This window comes from Microplitis demolitor, chromosome 4 (genome assembly GCF_026212275.2).
Source record: "Microplitis demolitor isolate Queensland-Clemson2020A chromosome 4, iyMicDemo2.1a, whole genome shotgun sequence".
NCBI classification, from domain to species: Eukaryota; Metazoa; Arthropoda; class Insecta; order Hymenoptera; family Braconidae; genus Microplitis; species Microplitis demolitor.
Window position 1 is genome coordinate 23,546,453 of NC_068548.1, and position 22,328 is coordinate 23,568,780.

The 22,328-nt window shown below is 32.0% G+C and overlaps 5 protein-coding genes and 2 long non-coding RNA genes across 15 annotated transcripts; 4 read left to right on the plus strand and 3 right to left on the minus strand.

The window, feature by feature from the left end:
- The first annotated feature begins 205 nt into the window (after nucleotides 1-205).
- On the plus strand, nucleotides 206-1,618 carry LOC103576372 (myosin-2 essential light chain). Of its 2 annotated transcripts, XM_008556562.3 has the most exons (4): nucleotides 206-376; nucleotides 451-478; nucleotides 1,034-1,339; nucleotides 1,417-1,618. In XM_008556562.3, the coding sequence occupies exons 1-4, from the start codon at nucleotides 374-376 to the stop codon at nucleotides 1,521-1,523; spliced, it is 444 nt and encodes a 147-aa protein (XP_008554784.1). In that variant the 5' UTR covers nucleotides 206-373; the 3' UTR covers nucleotides 1,524-1,618. The 2 variants fall into 2 exon arrangements, with proteins under 2 accessions (XP_008554784.1, XP_008554783.1); XM_008556561.3 differs by lacking the exons at nucleotides 206-376; nucleotides 451-478 and adding an exon at nucleotides 562-955.
- A 963-nt stretch (nucleotides 1,619-2,581) lies between these two features.
- LOC128667560 (uncharacterized) lies at nucleotides 2,582-4,125 on the plus strand. The gene is made up of 5 exons (XR_008403495.1): nucleotides 2,582-2,596; nucleotides 2,901-2,985; nucleotides 3,259-3,375; nucleotides 3,875-3,965; nucleotides 4,035-4,125. It is a non-coding gene; the product is annotated as an uncharacterized LOC128667560 (long non-coding RNA).
- On the minus strand, nucleotides 4,070-5,538 carry LOC128667559 (uncharacterized). Of its 2 annotated transcripts, XR_008403494.1 has the most exons (4): nucleotides 5,521-5,538; nucleotides 5,132-5,216; nucleotides 4,741-4,857; nucleotides 4,070-4,512 (listed from the first exon to the last, which is right to left on the minus strand). It is a non-coding gene; the product is annotated as an uncharacterized LOC128667559 (long non-coding RNA). The 2 variants fall into 2 exon arrangements; XR_008403493.1 differs by lacking the exon at nucleotides 5,521-5,538 and having other exon boundaries at nucleotides 5,132-5,235.
- A 528-nt stretch (nucleotides 5,539-6,066) lies between these two features.
- Nucleotides 6,067-9,815, plus strand: LOC103576394 (ornithine decarboxylase antizyme 1). The gene is given in 6 exon segments (XM_014444145.2): nucleotides 6,067-6,238; nucleotides 6,335-6,538; nucleotides 7,257-7,356; nucleotides 7,358-7,459; nucleotides 7,543-7,792; nucleotides 8,403-9,815. Coding segments are annotated over 5 exon segments (657 nt in total). The 5' UTR covers nucleotides 6,067-6,238; nucleotides 6,335-6,452; the 3' UTR covers nucleotides 8,522-9,815.
- Nucleotides 9,816-9,916: 101 nt separating this feature from the next.
- LOC103576373 (uncharacterized) lies at nucleotides 9,917-14,587 on the minus strand. Of its 2 annotated transcripts, none has more exons than XM_008556563.2 (3): nucleotides 14,374-14,587; nucleotides 10,674-14,228; nucleotides 9,917-10,264 (listed from the first exon to the last, which is right to left on the minus strand). In XM_008556563.2, exons 1-3 carry the CDS (start codon nucleotides 14,387-14,389, stop codon nucleotides 10,131-10,133), a joined length of 3,705 nt encoding a protein of 1,234 aa, XP_008554785.1. In that variant the 5' UTR covers nucleotides 14,390-14,587; the 3' UTR covers nucleotides 9,917-10,130. The 2 variants fall into 2 exon arrangements, with proteins under 2 accessions (XP_008554785.1, XP_008554786.1); XM_008556564.2 differs by having other exon boundaries at nucleotides 14,316-14,587.
- A 570-nt stretch (nucleotides 14,588-15,157) lies between these two features.
- Nucleotides 15,158-17,769, plus strand: LOC103576374 (spermatogenesis-defective protein 39 homolog). Of its 3 annotated transcripts, none has more exons than XM_008556565.2 (8): nucleotides 15,158-15,323; nucleotides 15,541-15,762; nucleotides 15,828-15,996; nucleotides 16,149-16,467; nucleotides 16,534-16,561; nucleotides 16,622-17,005; nucleotides 17,130-17,306; nucleotides 17,378-17,769. In XM_008556565.2, the coding sequence occupies exons 2-8, from the start codon at nucleotides 15,679-15,681 to the stop codon at nucleotides 17,501-17,503; spliced, it is 1,287 nt and encodes a 428-aa protein (XP_008554787.1). In that variant the 5' UTR covers nucleotides 15,158-15,323; nucleotides 15,541-15,678; the 3' UTR covers nucleotides 17,504-17,769. The 3 variants fall into 3 exon arrangements, with proteins under 3 accessions (XP_008554787.1, XP_008554789.1, XP_008554788.1); XM_008556567.2 differs by having other exon boundaries at nucleotides 15,553-15,762; XM_008556566.2 differs by having other exon boundaries at nucleotides 15,573-15,762.
- Nucleotides 17,770-17,787: 18 nt separating this feature from the next.
- Nucleotides 17,788-22,312, minus strand: LOC103576376 (protein ovarian tumor locus). 4 transcript variants are annotated; one of them, XM_008556570.3, is made up of 10 exons: nucleotides 22,185-22,312; nucleotides 21,587-21,819; nucleotides 20,589-21,435; nucleotides 20,118-20,283; nucleotides 19,987-20,041; nucleotides 19,699-19,918; nucleotides 19,423-19,641; nucleotides 19,262-19,302; nucleotides 18,668-19,193; nucleotides 17,788-18,588 (listed from the first exon to the last, which is right to left on the minus strand). In XM_008556570.3, exons 2-10 carry the CDS (start codon nucleotides 21,815-21,817, stop codon nucleotides 17,984-17,986), a joined length of 2,910 nt encoding a protein of 969 aa, XP_008554792.1. In that variant the 5' UTR covers nucleotides 21,818-21,819; nucleotides 22,185-22,312; the 3' UTR covers nucleotides 17,788-17,983. The 4 variants fall into 4 exon arrangements, with proteins under 4 accessions (XP_008554792.1, XP_008554791.1, XP_008554793.1 ...); XM_008556569.3 differs by lacking the exon at nucleotides 22,185-22,312 and adding an exon at nucleotides 21,918-22,117; XM_008556571.3 differs by lacking the exon at nucleotides 22,185-22,312 and adding an exon at nucleotides 21,877-22,117 and having other exon boundaries at nucleotides 19,423-19,635.
- Between the last annotated feature and the right edge of the window lie 16 nt (nucleotides 22,313-22,328).

Genomic DNA, 22,328 nt, shown 5'->3' on the forward strand with positions numbered 1-22,328 from the left:
TTTATACATATATTAAATCAATGATTTATTTTTAGCACTAAATTTAAAAAATATATTTACTGGTACTCCTAAAGATGGCGATTCTAGTTACTTCTGTACCTTAATTCCCATTCCCATTTTTTATTGCCCGATACTTTATCGGCAGTCATACGTGTCCACACACATGAACATTTTTTTTCAACATACATTTACATATATATAAACATATACATATATATACCACGCCCGTTGCATCCGTGTGAGACATTGCTCTCTTCTTTATTAAATGTAAGCATTTCCATTAAAAAATTTCGTTGGTTCGCTCGAGCTCAAGTATTGGATCCTAACTATCATTATTATTATTTTCACTCAAAAAATTGTCTGAACAAAAACAATGGTAAGCGCAATTATAAATTATATTATCAAAGGGCCAGACAAATTTAATGATTTATTTATTTTTTAAAATTGCAGGCGTCTTACTCAGAGGATCAACTTGCAGGTAAAACATTTTTCATGGCGGAGTTTTGTTTAGTGTTTTTTTTTTTAAATACATAAGAAATATTTTAAAAAATTACAAGAGAATGGAGCGAGGCGATGGCTGATGAGCTGGTTAACGTTGATCACTTTCGATGATGTTTAAATGGGGTCAAGAGTAAATAATCTCCGTCTTTAAACGAACCCCTACTCTGGTGATCCCTTAAATGCGTTATTGAGACTAAATAACCTTTTATAGACAAACATTTAGCAGAAACGGTTATGGAGGTGGTCATATTGTCTCAACACTGCTATAATTTAGCTTTTAACTGGTGTAGTGGTAGCACCGGTTAAATATTTTATTTTTTTATCATTCGTCATCGAATAACTGAGCGGTCAACTTGCTGTCTGCGTTTTTTTTTTAAATTTGTAAATTTAACTTTTAAAATGTACGGGTTTAGTTATCAGGAGCTAACTCACAGAATGCTGTCATCAATTGACGGTCTGATTCGTTGACATTGTGCTAATTTTTTTTTTTTTTTTAATTATATTTTATTTATTATTTATTATTTTTGTTTAGAATTCCAAGAAGCATTCCAGTTGTTTGACAGCCGCGGAGATGGGAAAATCCACGTCTCTCAGATAGGCGATGCCCTGCGGGCTTTGGGACAGAACCCTACGGAGTCTGATGTCAAAAAATTTACGCACCAGCACAAACCAGATGAGCGCATAAGTTTTGAAGTATTTCTGCCAATCTATCAAGCCATTAGCAAATCACGCACTTCTGACACTGCTGATGATTTCATCGAAGGATTACGTCACTTTGACAAAGATGGAAATGGAATAATTTCCTCAGCTGAGTTGAGACACCTGCTGACTACACTCGGTACACTTATTTCTTTTTTTTTAAGTATAGCTACACGTTTTTGTTTTACAAATATTTCTTATCTTTTGGTTTGACAGGTGAAAAATTGAGCGATGAAGAAGTCGAAACTCTGCTTGCTGGGCATGAAGATTCCCAAGGAAATATTAATTACGAAGAATTCGTTCGTCAAATTATGTGCGGCTAATTAATATATTAATTTAAAGTTAAGCAATTATTCCTAATGCATTTATTTAAATTTTTTTTCTTATTTTATCATTTAATAAAATTATATTATTATTATTACTATGTATTAATTTTATAAATAATTTACACTTTTAATTACATATTATTTTTTAATTACTATGCTATTAAAATTCGCCATAAATTTTTTTTTATAAATTAATCGGGTATAAATAAAAATATTAGAATAAATTTCTACTAGCGGTAATTAGTAAATCTAAGACAATTATAAATATTTAAATAGAATAAAAAAATTTTTAATTTAAATCTTGAGTAAGAATAGTATCATAGACTAGTAAGTAAAATTATCAATTTTTTGTTACGGAAAAAATAGGAGGGTAAAATGGACACTACTAAACAAATTTAATGACATGACCTAGTAATAATTTTTTTTTAAATTTTTGACAGAAGAAGTTTCTAAAAAAATCAACTTTTCAAATAAATTTCTACATCCGTCATGTTGCTCTTTTATTTAAAAAAAAACCACATCCCATTTTGCCCCGGTTTAGTCTACAGCTGAGACCGAACTATAGCAAAAAATTGTCAGTGTCAGTACTGTCAGTACTATAGCTAGAGCACGATGTGACAGCTCCCTTAAGTTGGCGGGGGGAATTCGATTTTTGGCAAATTTTTTTTAGCAATTCGTTTGTTCGTCGATTGTTCGTCAATGTTCGCTATAAATAATTATTTGTTCGTTCTTTATTTTTTTTTAAATAAATTTTTAAAAATTTATTTGAAGTTAGCGGTGACTATACTCATTTTCTATCTTTTTTAATTTTTTTTCCATTTATCTTGATTTGTTTGTTAATACCCCACCAAAAATAGCGTTTGTTTGTTTGTTTTTATATTTATAATTAATTATTAAAATTTTAATTATGCCCGTTGATCTAATAGTAGTTGTGCGCATGCGCAAGTGTCTGCTCTAGGTTTAAAATTTTTTATTGTTTTCATTATTATTTATGTTTTAATTAAATTAGTAATCTTATCAAGTAATTATCAAATCCTGTTGATCATCTAGCACATCGTAAGAGTATCCAGGTATTTATCGGAGAGAAATGTCAATAAGCCACAATAAAATATGAAACGAAAGAGTCCTCAAAGAATCTTAGAAAACCACTTTTAATATTATTATTATTATCTTTATTTATTTAATATTTAATACACTCGACTAATTATTTTGTTTTATCAATATTAATTATGTATTAAAAATACTGAAAACATTTTAATGTTATTTTCATTTACTCTTTTATAATTTACCGCTCTGTTTTGTAACTTACGTGGTGTGTCACCTATTATCAAGTATTTTAACTTGCCGTTCAACTAGTATTTTTGTGTTACACAGTTGGTCTCATAAATAGTTGGTAAACCAATTACTAAATTACAAGTATCATCGAAGTCAATAATAAATAAATATAATATTGGAGCAGGTTTGTAAAATTAAACTAATAATTAATTATTTATTTAATATTAGAGTAGACTTATACAATTGAAGTTATTAATTATTCATTTGCGCAATTTTTATAAATTTATATTTTGCGTCTACATTGAGACTCAAAATAACTTAGCCTAAGAAATTTGATGAAAATTTTAATTAATATTTATTATTAAACATCATTTTATAATTAAAGATGTTTTTCTAATTTTTTTTTTTTTTTTTTTTTTTTTTTTTTCCAAATATTAAAATTTTTTTTATTTTTCAGTTTTGAAAACAATATTTTTATACCACTTATCAAAATGGAGCTCAACTCTATAATGTTTCACCAATCGGATGTGATTCTTTCATCTAATCTCCAACATTATTTGTCCTTCATTTATATGTAAGTATATTACCATTAATTATTAGTACTGCTATTAATAATTTTTACATCATTTTATTTTTTAATTATAAATGTGTAAGTATTTATGATCTTGGCGATTCTTGGAGTAGTTCAAATGTTATTATAGAAGTCACAGTTTATTGAATTGTTAATTATTTCAAGCTGAAATTTATATTTATAATTTTACTAGCCGACCTGATAATAACAGATACAACAAAAAAAGAATTAGCGAAATCGGCCCAGCCGTTTACGCCCGATGCTGTAAACGAGGGAAATCAGGATTTATTTGCATATATAAAGATATGCATTAAGAATATTCAAACTTATGTTTGCGTATTGTTTGATTGCGATTTTTATGTATGGAAAGCGCCCAATTTTAAGTAATAAATAAAAATTTCTCTTTAAAATTACATCGTTTTTAATTTTATGATCGGAACGTTTTAATTCCGTTTTAGGCATCGTGGGAACTGATTAATTATTTTATTGTTATTAATTTCAGATTTTTTTATTTATTCGAACACCTTTTTAAGATGAATTTTCCCAGTGACAACAAGGAAAAGTTCAGCAAAATTATTAATTGGAGTTTATTGGTAAGTAGCTAGTTTTGCAAACAGTAAAAAAATTATCATTAATAATTTTTTTTTTTTTTTTGCACATAGTAAAATTAAATATTTAAATCAAATCATTTCCTAAAGGTCGTCTCAAAAATAAAAGTATTTAATGGTAAGCAATTACCGATTTTGACAAATCATCATAAATAATGAAGACATGTTTGCCGTTGTCACAAAAAAAAAGTTCTGCCATGGCACATGGCAAAAAAGTGTAAGAAAAGAGCAGCATCAGACACGGTATCGAATACGATGATAGAATAGTTAATAGCAGTGCCGTCACTATTTTCACGATCCAAGTTACTGTAGATCTCATTTGACCGATAGCAATGTAGATACAGAACTTTTTCTTCTCCGCACCAGCATAATCGAAACGCTCTTAATTAATAATAGTCTCAATAGCCAAAAAACTCTTTCCGATCGGTCCATCATCAACGATCAACTTATATTATCTACTGTACCAATTATCACCAGTGACTCAGTGAGTCTACATCCCGGATTCCAGTTTGCATAGCCTCTCTAGTCAACTCTGTATAGAAAAAATAATCGATATAATAATATAATCATAAAATATAACTGTTACCCTGATCAACAAAAATAATTTGGAATGATTCAAAACAATTTGAATCGACTAATATATAGATATACACTCAACATCAAGCAAATCATTTTTCTTAATCAGGGTACTGATCAAAAAATTTTCAGAGTTCAAAAACTTATTGATAATAATACTAATAATTAATGGTAATATACTTACATATAAATGAAGGACAAATAATGTTGGAGATTAGATGAAAGAATCACATCCGATTGGTGAAACATTATAGAGTTGAGCTCCATTTTGATAAGTGGTATAAAAATATTGTTTTCAAAACTGAAAAATAAAAAAAATTTTAATATTTGGAAAAAAAAAAAAAAAAAAAAAAAAAAAAAAATTAGAAAAACATCTTTAATTATAAAATGATGTTTAATAATAAATATTAATTAAAATTTTCATCAAATTTCTTAGGCTAAGTTATTTTGAGTCTCAATGTAGACGCAAAATATAAATTTATAAAAATTGCGCAAATGAATAATTAATAACTTCAATTGTATAAGTCTACTCTAATATTAAATAAATAATTAATTATTAGTTTAATTTTACAAACCTGCTCCAATATTATATTTATTTATTATTGACTTCGATGATACTTGTAATTTAGTAATTGGTTTACCAACTATTTATGAGACCAACTGTGTAACACAAAAATACTAGTTGAACGGCAAGTTAAAATACTTGATAATAGGTGACACACCACGTAAGTTACAAAACAGAGCGGTAAATTATAAAAGAGTAAATGAAAATAACATTAAAATGTTTTCAGTATTTTTAATACATAATTAATATTGATAAAACAAAATAATTAGTCGAGTGTATTAAATATTAAATAAATAAAGATAATAATAATAATATTAAAAGTGGTTTTCTAAGATTCTTTGAGGACTCTTTCGTTTCATATTTTATTGTGGCTTATTGACATTTCTCTCCGATAAATACCTGGATACTCTTACGATGTGCTAGATGATCAACAGGATTTGATAATTACTTGATAAGATTACTAATTTAATTAAAACATAAATAATAATGAAAACAATAAAAAATTTTAAACCTAGAGCAGACACTTGCGCATGCGCACAACTACTATTAGATCAACGGGCATAATTAAAATTTTAATAATTAATTATAAATATAAAAACAAACAAACAAACGCTATTTTTGGTGGGGTATTAACAAACAAATCAAGATAAATGGAAAAAAAATTAAAAAAGATAGAAAATGAGTATAGTCACCGCTAACTTCAAATAAATTTTTAAAAATTTATTTAAAAAAAAATAAAGAACGAACAAATAATTATTTATAGCGAACATTGACGAACAATCGACGAACAAACGAATTGCTAAAAAAAATTTGCCAAAAATCGAATTCCCCCCGCCAACTTAAGGGAGCTCGATGTGACTCACATTGATCTACCACGTGATCTGTATGGATATACGTATACGCGCCCCCTTTCCACCCACGAGGGCCACGAAACACGAACACGGAGCAGGAGCACGAGACACTAGCGAGATCTTTACTTAGCACACCACTACCAGGAACCAGAGCAACAGCAACTACGCTAAGGCGACCATTTTGATTGTTGGAACTGCGACATCCCACATCCTCAATAAAATACGCATTATCATTTAATGTATATCTCTGTTGAGTAGTTTATCTCGTGAGTATTTACAATTGATTACAGGTGTTATTAAACTTATCAGTTATTTTAATTATTTAACAACTAAAGATCATATTTATTTGTATCACCATTTAGCTAAAAAACGTTAACTGCGTACAAAATATATATAAAACGTGTCCATTGTTCGTTTCTGAACGACACCATTCACGCCTACCAGTCATTTAAACAATCAAGATTTTACGAAAAAAAAAGTATGAATTTTAGTTCTTATTTTTCGTTAATTAATTGGGAAAGTAATCAAGACGAAATAATGCCTAGTTTAATTTCAAATAATAATTGGTAAGTTTTTTTATTATTTTACTTTTTTTTATTTCAATTATTATTTTTATTTCTCCCATATTTCATTGTTTTATTTTTTTATCAATCCAATGTCGCCATTTTGTTTTTAAAATTTATATACATAAATATATATGAACAATATCCCAAAATAAATTGTCAATTTTAAAAAAAGTAATTTACAAATTATATATTTAAACTACATATTTATATTTACTAAATCAATACATAAATTTTCAAATATATATCACATATTTTTTATTTAATTCCAATAAATTATATAATGCATTTGAAAGTACATTTATTATTATTATTAAAATAACAAGTATTAACGTCATCAAAAATATATATGAAGAAAAGCTGAAAAATAATCTTATTTATATAAATTCTTAGAGGTAACTGATATGTTATCAGTAGCTCGTTATCAATAAGATTAGACAAAAAAAAATAATAAAACCTACTAGTTGTCAGAAGTTTTATTAAATAGAAGTTTAAATTTAAAATTTTAAATATTTGTTGAGCGGCTAGAAAATATATTTGATATATAAAATATAACGTGATATTGAGACATAAATTGGCTTTATTGTTATTGATGACGATGATCTAGACTCGTGTATCAAGTAGTCAATTGTCTATTGACTCTATTTTAAGATACGGTCTCGCAGCGTCGAAAATAAATCAGCTGATTAATTTATATTTTTTTTTTTGTTTCATCAATAAGTGAATCTTCGATTAAGAGTATGGAGGATAGTTTAGAAGAGAACAATGGACAGCAGCAATATTATTCCATAACGCTGGGAGTGGGGCCTCTGTGGTGGTCCTGATGCGCCCCATGCCGCATTGTCTGTATCTGCAGTCAACACAGAGAGCCGCGGTGTGGGGATTAAGCAGAGTCAGCTCTCTGTGAGCTCACACATTGTATCAGTCAGTTGTTTGTTTTTATTATTATTATTATCGGTAATTGCTATTGATCATTTAATTTTTACTGATTAATGTGGCGGTTGTAGGAGGAAGAATTGTTGAAAGCAGTAAAAAGAAACGAGTCACTTCGCCTCGCCTTTACTCTACATTTGACAGAAACAACTTCTGTGGAATGGGAAACAATAATATGGCGTGGAACACTTTATATTCGGGTTCCAAGTTGTCTTCTTCCAGAGGGTTCGAAAGAGGGATTCGTTTCTCTTCTTGAATACGCTGAAGAAACACTAAATTGCAAAAATGTTGTCATTTGTCTACGTAAAGATCGTACGGATCGAGGTAATTTACTTTATTTTTATTTTATTGTTTACTTTGAGAAAAGAAAATATTTATGAGTGAATATAACAGACATCAGGTAAATTCAAAATTATTAATAGAGTAGATAATTAATAAAACAAAATTAAAAAAAAACGCACATTTAAAAAATTTTTAAATTAATATGTGCATTTTTTATAAATGTTTTTTTTAAAAATTATTTACTCTATTTCACTCATAAATATTTATATTATTGAGTAAATATGATACTGAAATTATCTGACGTCTAATAATTTCTTTAAAAACGATGAGTTATAAAAAAAAAAAATATTTAAGAAATTGCGCTTGTAGTTTTTTTAATTTTCTACATGTGCATTTTTTTTTCTTATTAATGAAAGACTACTAAAATTTTTTTAAAAATAGATTTTTTTCAGTATTTATAATTATTATAATATTGATTAATTAATTAATTAATTAATTAATTAATAAAAAATGAAAAAATGTAGACGTGTAGAAAATTAAAAAATCTATAAGTGCAATTTCTCAAATATTTTTTTGTACAATTAATCGTTTTTAAAAATAAATTTTTCTAACTATTTGTAATTAATATAATATAAATAATTATTATTTACAGCAATGCTGGTTCGTACCTTCATGTTCTTGGGCTTTACAGTTTTGCCACCAAACCATTCACTAGTACCACCAAATTGCGATCCGGGTAATCTTTACATGCTTTACACAGTCGACGAGTAATTACCTTAAGTACTTTCTCAAGTTTATTGTCACCATTAAATTATAATTTAAAATTACAATATTCCTAATCAAGATATAAACTTTAGTCGATAATTGCAACCAATAAACTTGAGAAAATATTTTTTGTCGTCAGCAAGCATTTGTGTTAATTAAAAAAAAAAAAAATTAGAAAATTGGTAAACAAATGACAACTAATTAAGTAAATTAAAGTAAAGGGTTTCTAGTTATAAATGTAGTAAAACATATAAGCATAACAAGTTTTAACAATTCTTCTCGATGATACATGAAAGATGTGATTTGTTTAATCAAGCTCACAGAAACATCATTATTATTATTAAATCTCACACTAAATGGCTTAAGCGATTCCGAAGGTGCCTCTTGTGACTTACTTAATCATCCGCCACCACGACGCCAAGATATCACGCGCCAATAATAATAATTACAGCTATTTATTTATTGTTTATTAGTGGTAAATCTCATTATTAATTTCGTGGCATATTGGGACACTTCTTCAATTCGTTTATAACTTTTATATTACGTTACAAAATTTAAAGACAATTTTTTCTCCGGACAGATTTAAATTATAATTTGATATCACAATAATATATTTGATGGTAGAATAACCGCGCACATATATGTTATATATGTGACATATATGTTATATGTATGGCATATGTTGAGTATGTAGCATATATTTTATATGTAAAATATGTTATATATGTAACACATACATGTTCCCCTATTTAATGTCGACATTTACAATTTCAATTTCCTATAATTTTGTTGTGAATATTTCGTCGTTAAATATTTTGTTACGAGTCATAAAAATTAAAATTAATTAATTAATTAATTACTTGCTTTTAGTGAATCCCAATAAATTAATTACTGAGAATTAGCATTAATAAAGGCGGTTTCTGTGTTGACTCATGCAGATACTTGAAGTAATGATAAAAATATGATATATATATATGATAAAAAATTTTAAAAATCTAAAAAAAAAAATTAAAATTAAAATTACAAAAAAAAATTTTGTGTTAGTAGATTATGAATTTTTAGTGTAGATTTAGAATCCAATTTGAATAATTGGTTAAATATTCAGCATAAACAATTTAAATATTAATGTTTAATGTAACACTAATTACATGTATGTTTTACTTATTATTATTATTATTTTTTTTTCTCATTATTTTACTGTTCCAATTTAATTTGTAATAACTATACATTCAATCATAATAAATAATTTAGATATATAAAGACAAATGCTTATTATATTCTTTATTATGAATTATCGATTATCATTATCTTAATGGCTATAAAAATGTACGCCCATTATGTTGATTATTATTTATAGGTAATGAGGGAATGAATATATTATTGCTAAATAAAAAAACTTGATAGTTTTAAAATGTTTCTGTTATTTATCAATAGTTACACAAAAAATTAATTAAATCCGATTTAAATGTAATTATTAATATTTATTATGATAAAAGTAAGCACTGAATGGAGTGTGCGTATGAATATGAGTGATACACAAATTTATTTTTATTGACATCATTTATGAAATGTCATAATTCGAGAAATCCCTTTTTAGTTTTTTTAGTTTTTTAAATTAGGGAGTGGACTTGGGTATGAGGCCCAGACTATCCAGCATCACTGGAGATTCTTTATTAGCTTCGGCTGTGTCTGGTACTGCGGTTACTGTTGACTGTGGCGAGGATCTCCGACATTTAACGAGATGCGTTGCTGGAAATATTTATATATTTATTTTCTGTGGTGACTAGAATTTTTTTTTTCAAATATGAAGACGAAAGTAGAATTTTTAAAAATTAATTTTAATTATGAGTATGAATGTAGCAGACATCAAATTTAAAATGATAAATAAATCGAATAAATAATTAATAAAATGAAATTTTTAAAAAATGCATATTTAGAAAATTTTTAAATTAATAAGTGCATTTTTTCAAATTTTATTTTATTAATTATTTACTCTATTTATTTATAATTTTAAATTTTGATGTCTGATATTCACACTCATTTTTAATTTTGAAATTACAAAAGTTTAAAAAAAAGCGCGATAGCAGAAGTTGCTTATAACGAACTTGAACTGTAATATATAAGTCCTGGTATATACATATAAATATAACATATTTACCTAATAAATTTCCATCAAGAGTCGTATAGCCACAAGAACAAGTCATTTTCTTGTCAAGAGGAATGTCAATGAGAGGTGAAGGAACAATTAAACTAGTCATGGGCCGTTCGTTGTGAATCTGCTGCTGATGTTCTTTAAAAGCCCGCCAGCAGCAGGTGACATAGCGGCACTGCAAGCAGTTCTGTTCCCCGGGGAAGTGTTCCTCCTCATCAATGTCCTCCTCGCATTCCTTGCAGGACATCGGCGTTATCGCCCGAGTAGGGACTTGGTTGTACAGATTGAGTTTTATCGGGCCATTGATCCATTTCCTGATGTTGTCGTCCTCCGGAAGCTCCGGAGAAGGACTGCGTACAATAATACGTTTCAACTGGTGCTGAGATTTCGAAATAATTATGATGTTGCTCTTGTCAGAGTCCGAGGGCGGATGTTTGAAAGGATGGAAATTGCTCGAGTCCTTGGGGCAGTAGTAAGACTGATGCAGAGACCGCTGGTGTCTCTTCAGTAGACTCTTTTGGTTGAACCACAAGCAGCATCTGCTGCACTTGTTTCCTCGTCCCTGTTCCCGTCTCACCACGTGCCGCTGCAGGTGGACCAGGTAGGCGTAGACATTGCAAGTGTTCGTCTTGCCGTCGATATTCAGCCGCATCAGTTTAAGGCAGTAAGGACACTGCAGTGAGTCGCCCATGTCGTGGACGTCATAGTAGTGGTCGATGATGTCTTTGTGACTGGAGGTGCGGTACCGGCAACTCTCGCACCGGTAGGGCATCTCCGAGGGCAAGTGCATGCAAGACATGTGATTGATAAGAAGCTGAGTGTTGGCGAATTTCTGCTCGCAAATTCCACACACGACCATCACTCCGTCGTCGCTTTTACCGAATACGCTGTGGGCTTCGTCAATGTGCGTCGTCATTTGATGCTTCGACGAGAAAGCTGCGCAGCAATAACGACAAACGGAGTAATTGTTACGGTTGCTTTGATTTTTGTTATTGTTGACGCTGTTGTCATCATTGTCATTGTCAGTGGAGGTGTCATTCGAAGTGACAAACTGTCCGGGAGCCCGCGGAGGCACATGATTGATCATGTGCTCCATCACTTGAGTATTTGATTTCAGTATACTATTGCACAAGAAGCATTTAAAGTTTATCGCATGCTTGTCTTCCTTAGCAACCAGCAGAGGGTTCCCGTCAACAGTCGCGTAGTAGAATTCGCTCAGCGGAATCTGGTCGTTTTTCAAACTATCGATTCCTTTTGACTGAATTATTTTGTAGTCTAAATTAGGTCTTTTGGATTCGGGTCCTAAGTCCGACGTATTGGCAGCCGGTGACTGTCGCTTGCGTTTTCGCTTCGGTCCGGGTTTCAACTGAACCGGCAAGTCATTGACTGCCGGCTGAGTACGACTATTATTTTCTTTCTTGTGATTGCTCGACAGTCCTCCTTTACAGGAGTCACAGGGTGCCGCGATACTGGGTGCAGGCGCGACGTTGCCTGAAGAATAAGACCAATCGGTGAACGGGTTTGCTGAAATCCTGGCCAGCCGGTCTAGCAACGACTCCGTGGTGCAGAGTCGCGTTTGCTCAGCAAGATGCTGGATGATGTTGTTGAAGGCCCGGGCTGCGGTGCTCCCGAACATCTCACGCCAGACAAGTTCATCAAGAAACTGCTGTATCATCTGTCTACTAAGCAGACTCAGGGTGTTCTGGAACATCCTAGGTACTATTTTACGTAAATACTCCATTATTTGATAATTACTGCGCGTGTTCCGTGGGTTCTGGTCACTGAATGACGTCTGGTAGACCTGGGAGAAACCCATTTCCTGTAGAGTTGATTTGTCAACAGTAAAATCCGTCAGAATTTTCGATTCTTTGTGGACCCAGTCCTGAAGCGGGTGCAGAATGTTGTTGAATCTCCGTTTGAATGAGCGATCAGCATCATGAATAGGGTCGCAAGCTCTAAGTCTCAGTTGCCCGGTTTCGGCATCCAGGATCCCGAGGACTTCGACTTTTACTTGACGCATATTCCCGTCTTGGGATGTCGTTCCCAGACTTATGACACCCACCTGAATGTTTATATTTTTACCACCCATGAGCAAACTTTTATCCCAAATCGCCGCAGTGCAAACGCTTCTTAAATTGGTGTAAAAATTCTTGACATAGACATTGGATACTTTGACCCAGGACACGACGTTCTGGACATTTGTCTGACATGCCCAGTGGTAGATTAATTTAAGTAACACCGATGGCGGGTGCGGCGCTCCTTGGAATATAGACCCTGAGAAGACTGAGACGAAGCGATTCGAGCAGCAGTTGGCAATCCACACATACCCACCAGAGTACGGGAATGTTCCAGCGTCGCTGTACATCCCGAGTTTTAGTTTTTTACAATTAGAATTACCCGAGGCAGCGACGACTCCAGATGTGTGCCGGTTGCAAAACTGTTCGGAGCGAATCAGTCCTTTCTGTATCAACCACTCGGCGAATTTCGTGGGCGTGTAGACTAGGACACTCTTGACGGTGATGTCCAACTCACTTCTCTCCTGGGTCGCCGTCGCCGTTGTTATTTTTTTAGTACTGAGATGGGGCCGCGCGATGACGACCAACGACGGGAATGTTCTCGTCCCGTTTATTTTATTGAAGGCTATTTCTTTACCGTCAGGTAAATTTTTCTTCGCCTCATCAATTGAATCATTGGCTGCATTCTTGACTCCCACGCGGATTCCGCCGATGCTCGTCTGCTCGGTGGGTCTTAGGACAGTTATCGACCCAGATGTCGTCATCTTGGACTTAGTTACATGAGAATTCAAAGAAGCTGTAGCCGTTGTCGTCGTTGCTGCCGTCGTCACCGCTTTGTTGCGAAGTCTTAGAACTGGAGCCGGGGTCTCCTGCTCTTCCTGTAGCTGCTGCAGTGGAATTACTTTGGCTCTCCTCATTTGCGTCGGCGTCGTCGACGAGGTGGTATTTGTCGTCGAAACCGACCCCGCTCCGGCTGTCCTGTTAAGATTATTACTATTTTCACTGGTGCTCGTAAGAGATTTCTGCGACGCACTCGACAAAGTCGTGCCCGCAGTTCCCGCAGCCGCGGCAGTGAGTGTCGTCGTCACAGCAGAGTTAGACGATGACTGACTCGACACAACCGTACCCAGCAGCACTCCCATTCTCGGATCAACCACCAGCTGCATGTTGCTCTGAGTTGTAGTTGCCGTCGTAGCCGCGCCAGAATTCGAATTGTCCACGACGTTGAGTTTTATAGACTTGTTTTGATTGACGACATTCAGCTGATTGGATTTTAAAATAGTTTGGGGATTACCTGGACCTGGTAATTTGTACTGATAAGCACTCACGCCACCAACTTGAGTTATCAGCTGCCCGCTGTGTTCTTTTATTATCTCGTCGAGGGTTGAAGCAACTCGGTCGTAATTTTCTTTCAGTTTTGTCCTCATCGCCAACTGGGCCTCGCTCAGGGGCTCCTCCGAACATTCAAGATTTAGTGTCATGTCAATGGGCCTAGTTTTAGAAACCGACCTATTTATCACTCGTCCTTTGGCCATAACTAAAGACTCTGAAAAGAATAATAAAAATGATGTTTACTATTAATAAAAAAAAATTGTTTTTATTTTTAAAATTATTTTCACTCAATACCACATACATTTTTTTTCATAAAATAAGAAAATTGTAGGTTATGATTGTTAATATTTTACTGATACCTGAATTTCCCGCCATATAATTAAATTTATTATCGTTACACTAAAAAGTAAGTCATATTTTAAATTTATTTAGTAATTTTATATTAACATATATATAAATATATTATTATTTATTGAATTGTTTGAGTTTCTGGAAATGTGTAAGCGGAGAGAACCAAACGTTGAATTTTTTTTTTAATATCGGCTTCTGCTGACTGCTGTTGAAGTATACTATAGCTATATATTTATATGTATATATATTATGTTATGTAAAATTGTCCCCAGCAAGAGAGCGGATCTCGGGTGTATTCGGTTTTTACTCCCACTCTGATAGGTATTCTTTGAACTAAATATTTTATGAGTGTTAACGTGGATCCAGAAGTTTGCAGACAATTAGTAACTTTCGGATTTTTTTTCTTCGAATCAATTACAAAAAAACAAAAACTAAAAACATGCACATGTAGAAAATTTAAAAAACTACAGGTGCAATTTTTTCAAATATTTATTTTTTAAAAAGTAGTTCAAAAATTATTGAACGTCAGCTAACTTTAGTATCATGAATGTGGCAGACCGGACAAATTTAAAATTATAAATAAATAACTACAAAAAAAATATTTTTAAAAAATGCACTTATTAATTTCAAAATTTTATAAATGCCCATTTTTTAAAAATTTAATTTTATTAATTATTTACTCAATTTATTAATAATTTAAAATTTGTCATATCTGCTACTTCCCACTTTTTCTTGCGCATGCGCAGATTTGAAATAAGACTAGTAGGAGTAGTGGGGGTAATTTCCGAAGTTCATTATCTTTCTGGGACAAGTTTACAAATATGAATTCTACTACTACACTCTCTTAAATAAAATATATATAAAATCTGGTTTTCGTAAGAAAGCGAGGACAAATGTATAAAAAAGTTATATATTTAAGTAAATATATAAAAGAGAAAGAGAAACAAAGTGATAGCAGGTACTTTTGATGATTATATATATCTGTATTTAAAAGTAGCAGACATTAAAAAAATTTCATTTAAATAAAAAAATAAAACTTTCTAAAATTGCGCAAAAAAAATTTCAAATATTTTCGCGCACTTTTTAAAAATTTTATTTTTTGTTTATAAAAATTAAAAATTTTCTGACGTCTGCTTTGTATCATTTTTTCTCTCATGGTTTTTTAAAAACTCCAGCACATACTATAGATTATTATTGTAAATTAAAGCTGGATGTATATAAATATATGACATATAAACAAGAATGATTCACTGGTGATCAGAGGTCCGAGGTCTTGTGAATTTCCAATGTAAATATCATAGATAATTTAAAGTATGTCAAAGTATGAACTGAAAGATGATGAAGATTATTGGAACAGCAGCGAAGGACATTCGTTTAGCTTTGATCAGAATAATGAGGTTAATATTTCATATATTATTTAAATAATAATCATTATAATAATAGTAATGATGATATGGCGTAGCCGGACAACTTGTTTGGAATTTCAAAAAATGGCACCGCTCAGCTCAGAGCTGGAATTTCCAACATAAATTCGCCGACTGATCCTGCTCCTTCTTATCTAACTCCAGAAAGTGCTGATTCAACATTTAAACCCTTGCTGGCGATTATATCTGAGCCGGTTTTGATGACAAGTAATTTTTATCATCAGGTAAAAGTCCCAATTATTGACACTGACGTAAACTTTTTTTTTGTGAATGAGCAACAACTAGGGCTAATTGTCAGTAATTGGATCTTTTACTTCAAGAAATTATAATTTTATTTTCTATAAATGAATTTTTTTCAGTCCTGAATGCTGATAACAGACATCTGATATCGGACAATAAATTAAATGTCAATCCTTCAGTTACTGTGAGAAGAATATTGTTGGGACAAACTTATTCCCTGGAGAATTACAAGTCGCTGAGTAATAAAACGGCATTACTTGATGCTGCAATTGCAAGTGGCAGTGGCAATGTGATATTAATAGTTACATTATTTATTATCAAGACTCTGAAATCGGGACTGAGTCAAAAGATTTTTATGGAGAGACTTGATGCCATTAATGTTTACGTTCATTATTTGTCGACAAGACTCCAAGTCAATGAAGTCACGGATCTTTTAATGTAAAAAATTATTTCTTATTTTATTTACAATATATACTTATATATTATATAGATCATATTTTTTAGGATGCAGGGTAGATTAGTAGACGCAGCAGTAAGTATTTAAATTTTTAAAATAGCCGGAAAAAGTTTGTAATTTTTTTACTGTTTTTAGTTTAAGAACTTGGCGATAACAATTAAGAATACTCGGGATGACGGGAGGCTGCTGCAGAAGTTGATTAAATGCTACAAAACTCAGTTTGTTAATTTTACTGAGTACAAGGAGAGTTTATTTGTCAATAATTATATAAAGTTGTTGGAATGGAAAATAGCCTTGAATAGTGGAGGCAATAAAAATTTAGCAAACAACAACGTGCTTGATTGCTTGAAATATATTTGCGAGAACAATTGGAATAGTTCTCAGGATGCGTCTGTTTCGCCGGCTAGGATTTTTGCGAACCAGCATGACATCACTCCAAGGCAGTATCAGAAGACGGTGCTGAAAACTCGGGTTTCTGTTCAAGCTTGGGATGATGTTAATAATATACTCTTATCAAAGGTTTATTATTATTATTATTAAGGTAAAAGACCTAGTATCTGATCAGGGAACTAGTGCTGGGTCTTTTACCTTATTACAAATTTTTTTTTTTTTACAATTAAATTATTAATTAAATTTAAACTAGGGATGGCTAGGAAGCGAAAAGTTACAATCGAATTTACCAATTGAAGATATTTTAAAAATTTTACATCAGGGCCAGGCACCTACGAGTGTAATTGAGAAGTATCTAAAGTATGTTGATAATATGAGAAATAGATTGCAGCTCGCTAAAAATTATGGATGTGCCAAAGCAGTTGTAGAAGTATGCTTAATATTATTTATTAAAAAGTGTGCGAAGAGTAGATTAATTAAATTTCTATAATTTTTGTCTAGATACTCGGACTACTGGGCGACCGGACAGCTCTCTTAGAATACAAAGACACTTTGACGCTCCAATCTGAAGCCCATTTTTTAGCTGAAAAAACCTTAGCCTCGGTAACAATAAGATGGAAATCTTAAAAAGTAATTTTAAACTGTCTGCTGATCACCAACATGATCAGCGATACTGGACACCGGTAACTGGCTATGCTGAAGATCCGGAAGTTAGTATCCATGAACTCAAGTTTGAAGTCAGTGGAATTTTATTACAGATGATTGACAGTTCCCTTGTGCACTAATTTTTTTAGTAGGGATTCCTGCTGATTTTTAGCTGCCTGTGAATTTTCTTGGCACTTATGCGCGCGCATTTTAAAAATTCACTTTTATAATTTTTTCATAACGCGCCAAAAGAAGTATAATTCAAATAACTTGAAAAAATGATTTATTTTAATTATCTTTTAAATGTTTACAAAAAAATATACATATAAAAAATTTATACATATATATTTTGTCAATATGAGCTGATATAAAAAAGTAGAAAAGAGTATTTTAGTTGTGATATGAAAAAGTTAAATAAATAGGACCAGCCTTGTTTCCTTCGCTAATCTAAAGATCTTCAAATTACTTTTTAATTTGAGGCTGAGTCAGAGGCAAGGATTCGCTGGTCTGTGATGTAGGATACGGGTACGGAACACAATTGGGTTGGCCAGGTACGCACCAGTCTGGCTGAGAGTTTTGACCCGGCATCCCCTGGAATATCGGGGTCAAGTGTGGCAAGAGAGGAGGCCCCGGAGGGTACATCATCTGAGAATAAATCGGCGGCATCTGCTGATGAAAATTTCCCGAAGTGTACATGACAGCTCCCGAAAAGTTGTTGGGTTCCGGTAACTCGGAAGTATGAGGGCCATAAATCGGGTACATGTTTGTGTGAGGCGGAGAATAGACGTTATTATTTTCTTGCTCGTTAGGATAATACGGAATGTTAGCAAAAGTCATTTGCTGTGACATCGTACAGTTGTTTTGCGGTGACTGATTTTGTGGAGCATCAGTTGGCACTAATTGGGTCTTTTGTTGCTGCTGTTGTGCTGCTGACTGTTGTTGGTAATCATAAGTATTCTTCTTTTCAAATTTCTTCTTGTAATTATCGTCAGGAGAGCAACTGGTGTATGATTTCTGCTGATAGTCATTTTGATAACTCGTTTTACTGCAAGTACGATTTTGATATCCTGAAAAATTAATTAATTAATTAATTATTTATTTAAAAATAAAAGCAACTGCTTTATTAATAAAATAATTAATCAATACCTTGATTAGTCTTTTTAAATTTTCCTAACTGATTTTTCCGCGGGGGACTGCCTCCATTTTCTTTTATATTTTCATTGTATCCTTGTATATATTTAGGTTTACTAAAATTGTACGCGTCGGTCGGTTCATTTTTATATTTCATCAAATATTTATTATTATTATTATTATTATTATTATTATTATTATTATTGTTATTATTAGAACTAATCGGAGACTTTTTTCTGAAGTTCTTAAATGCTGAGGAATTATTTTCGCTAGTCTGATTGTCATTGGGGCAGACGGGATTAATGTACCGACGCTGCGGATTTGGTGGCTGGGAATAATTGATCTGAGCATCAGCTGCGTTATCGTACTGCGGTATCATGTCACTTTGTACCTGGACGGGTTCAACCACGAGACCTGGAGGGCTGTCTGGAGTAAAATTGTGCGCATGAGGTGAAGGTGGTGGTGACAGCGGAGTGTTTGGCGGCGCTGCTGGATACGGGACCTCGCCCTGTGGCCACCACATTTGATTCACATGAAAATACTAGAAAAAATATATTAATTAATCAACTGTTCATCTCTCAGATATGTTAATTGAAAGTAACGACGTACTTCTAGTCCCAAGTTGAAGAAATATCTCAAGGTAGTGATGTCTGTAATTAAATTTATTTATAATTAAGATAAATAAATAATGAGGGAACCTCCTAAAGCCAAAAGGGCTTAAAAAAATATGTGATTTCGGAATAAGTAACGTGATATTTTGTAATTATTACCAGAGTACGGCAGGTCATTGCCATTTATATCAAGACTAGGCGAAACCCGGAAGTTGACTTGATGCGAGTAGTTTATGAAACCCGCGGGAGGCAAAGTCACTTGGGATTCACTGAAATTTTTATCTTCGCAGTAAATTTGATTTTGGTTTGGATATATTTCATCTGACTGTGGTATGCATACGGAATTTACTTCATTGTAAGGATGGAATTCGCCTGAAACTACAAATATATCAGATAATTATCAATTACATTCAATATTTTTGCTTTAATAATTACCGGGTATAGGAAAATTTTCAGGAAGTGAATTACAAGGAGGACTAGAGTCCTTGTCATCATGAGCTTGAAAATTATTTTGAATTTTATTTGTAGTTATATATTTGTCTTCAATCAAAGAATTTTTTCTTTCAAACTCTCGAACATCTGGCGGCAAATTTGAATTTGGGTTCGCGCTTTCGAGTGAAGGTGACTTTGGTAAAATTGACTGAGACTGAGAATTCTGAAGTGAAATATATATGTATATATTAAGACAAATAAATATATAAATAAATATATAAAGTAACTTACTGCGAATGTTTTCTTGTGTGAGTAATCCGCGTTTGAATTATTTTTGACCTTATTGCTGAAAAATATAGCTTTGATGATATATTATTACATTAATAAATAAATATATAAATATATAAAATAATAATAATTACTTGAAATTATTAGAATAATTTATTTTGTTAGGCGAGGTCTTGTAAGATGGGTTACGATTATTATTATTCTCATCATCATTTGAATTAAAGCGCGGGCTTGTCACAGGACTTCTGGAGTCTTTGGCTTTACGGTAACCATTAAATTGTTGTTTTTTAAATTTATTATCTATAAAATAAATAATTAGTAATTAATAATTCATTCACATCTTTTTTATAAATAACTCTAGCAAAATTACAATTTATTTTTAAAAATATAATAATAGAATTGTAATTTAGTAGACTTATTTATAATAAAAATTTTAAACCATTCTCAGACAATGCCCCCTACTTTTTAAAAATTTTCAATTTTTAAATTTTGATGGCTAAAATATAAAAAAATTTCGTTCAACTCCCAACTGATGTCAATTGTAAAGTCAAATTTTTAAAAAGTGGGGGGCACTATCTTAGAATGCTGATAAAAAAAAAAATTACTTGTACTATCATCAGTTGACTTATTTTTTGGACTGACAGGTGACAGCATCGCGGATGCTGGTAAATAATTATTACGTGAATGTAATGGAACAAGTGCCTTGAACGGTACAGTTTTTTTTTCACCAAGTTCTTCAATGAACACAACAACCGGGCCCTCATTTTGGGCCATTTCTTGAATGTGACCAATCAGCATCAAATTTTTTTTCACGTAACCATTATTATTATATTTAATATTATTAAGGTACTCATGGCCAATGTCAAGGTCATCATTAACTCTAACGAGACATTTACCCCCAACTTGCAGCCGATAATTATTCCAGCGCACCAGCCCAGCAGAGCGGACCTGACGTTTCAGTTCCCACCAGATATCAAAGTCAGTATTGCGATAAATATTTGGATCAAGAGCTTTCGCGACCCTGTAGGGAAACGGCGGGGTGACAGTCAAGTTACCATTTGTTTTATTGAGCAAAGTCACTGATGACTGCTGATTGTCATGGCCATTGCCGTCATCGTGCAACATTTTTTCCACAATAGCGTCAACGTCGGGCATCTTGAAGACGTTTTTATAAAGAATTTTGTACACAATAGACTGACAAAATGCCGCGGTAGCGATAATGTGATTTTTGTATACTGTCTCGTAGTGTCGTGGCGGAGTGAAGCAGAGATAAATATTTTTATCGAACCCATTGTTCGTCACTTCTTTCTTCTTCAGCGCCGTACTTTGCCCGGCATAGAAAACAACAAATTCTCTTCTGTACAACAGAGACATCGCTTCTATTTCAATCATTCCTCCCCACTCACTAACACTAGACATTTGTTCCAAGTAATTGTCTATCTTTCCGATACCCTGCATTCATTTTTAATGAATAAATAATTATAATTGTCATCCCTTTCAAAAATTATCATCCAGTCTCGTAAAAAAAATGTTTTTCAATTGTCTGCAGTCACTTTTTTTTACAAAACTGAATAACTTTTGAATAAAAATTTGTAATTTTTACCTTGTGGTGTTTAAATAAATGCTTGTGTTTTCTTATAAACTCAACACATTCTTTCCTCACTCTTGTGTGATAAAATTGAGTCATATAAATTTGCTCACTTACTGCTCGGAACAAACAACCGGGATCTTTTGGTGCAGCTTTACGAAAATATCCTTCATTTTTTAGCCACTCGTCTACTGCCAAAGGCTCCACGTTCTTTTTGTTCATATTTCGGCGATATAAATTATCCATACCTAATATAAAATACAGACAGAATAAAATTATATTTAAAAAAAAAAATAACAACTTACAGAAAAAAATAAAAAGTAAATAAATTATTAATATTCAATACTGCGAATCCTTTGTTCTTATCTCGAGTTCTCGAGGCTCAACGCTCCGGCGACCATCAGCACGTGTCGTGCTCGTTTATTTTATTTTTTTCAATAGTATGTGTACACATATATGTATATATATATATCGTCAAGTCTATATATAACTTACGGAATGCACTATAATACTGTGAAATCACGTCACCGCACAATACCGTCAATTTTTATACCCCGTGTTCACATAAAAATTTTAAGAATTGAAATTTTAATAATTAAATTAAATTCCTTACCTTTAATTACTGTACTTGTAATTAATTAGACTTAAACTAATTAAGTATTGTCTTATATATGCTTATAAATAATTAGCGAAAATATATGTGATGTGTTGCTGCACACTCGGTAGACTAGAACATATAAATTCTTATTGCGTATTT

Bases quoted from the DNA above. Each gene is read 5' to 3' on its own strand.
- LOC103576372 (XM_008556561.3), top strand. From the start codon at position 901: ATGTACGGGTTTAGTTATCAGGAGCTAACTCACAGAATGCTGTCATCA. The intron at 956-1,033 runs GTCTGATTCGTT...ATTTTTGTTTAG, and splicing joins AATGCTGTCATCAATTGACG to AATTCCAAGAAGCATTCCAG. The intron at 1,340-1,416 runs GTACACTTATTT...TTGGTTTGACAG, and splicing joins ACACCTGCTGACTACACTCG to GTGAAAAATTGAGCGATGAA.
- LOC103576373 (XM_008556563.2), bottom strand. The intron at 10,265-10,673 runs GTAAATATGTTA...AAATATTTCCAG, and splicing joins TCTTGATGGAAATTTATTAG to CAACGCATCTCGTTAAATGT.
- LOC103576374 (XM_008556565.2), top strand. From the start codon at position 15,679: ATGTCAAAGTATGAACTGAAAGATGATGAAGATTATTGGAACAGCAGC. The intron at 15,763-15,827 runs GTTAATATTTCA...GATATGGCGTAG, and splicing joins GCTTTGATCAGAATAATGAG to CCGGACAACTTGTTTGGAAT. The intron at 17,006-17,129 runs GTTTATTATTAT...AATTTAAACTAG, and splicing joins ATAATATACTCTTATCAAAG to GGATGGCTAGGAAGCGAAAA.
- LOC103576376 (XM_008556570.3), bottom strand. From the start codon at position 21,817: ATGGATAATTTATATCGCCGAAATATGAACAAAAAGAACGTGGAGCCT. The intron at 21,436-21,586 runs GTAAAAATTACA...AAATGAATGCAG, and splicing joins ATTTATTTAAACACCACAAG to GGTATCGGAAAGATAGACAA. The intron at 20,284-20,588 runs GTAATTTTTTTT...TTTATTTTATAG, and splicing joins GTCAACTGATGATAGTACAA to ATAATAAATTTAAAAAACAA.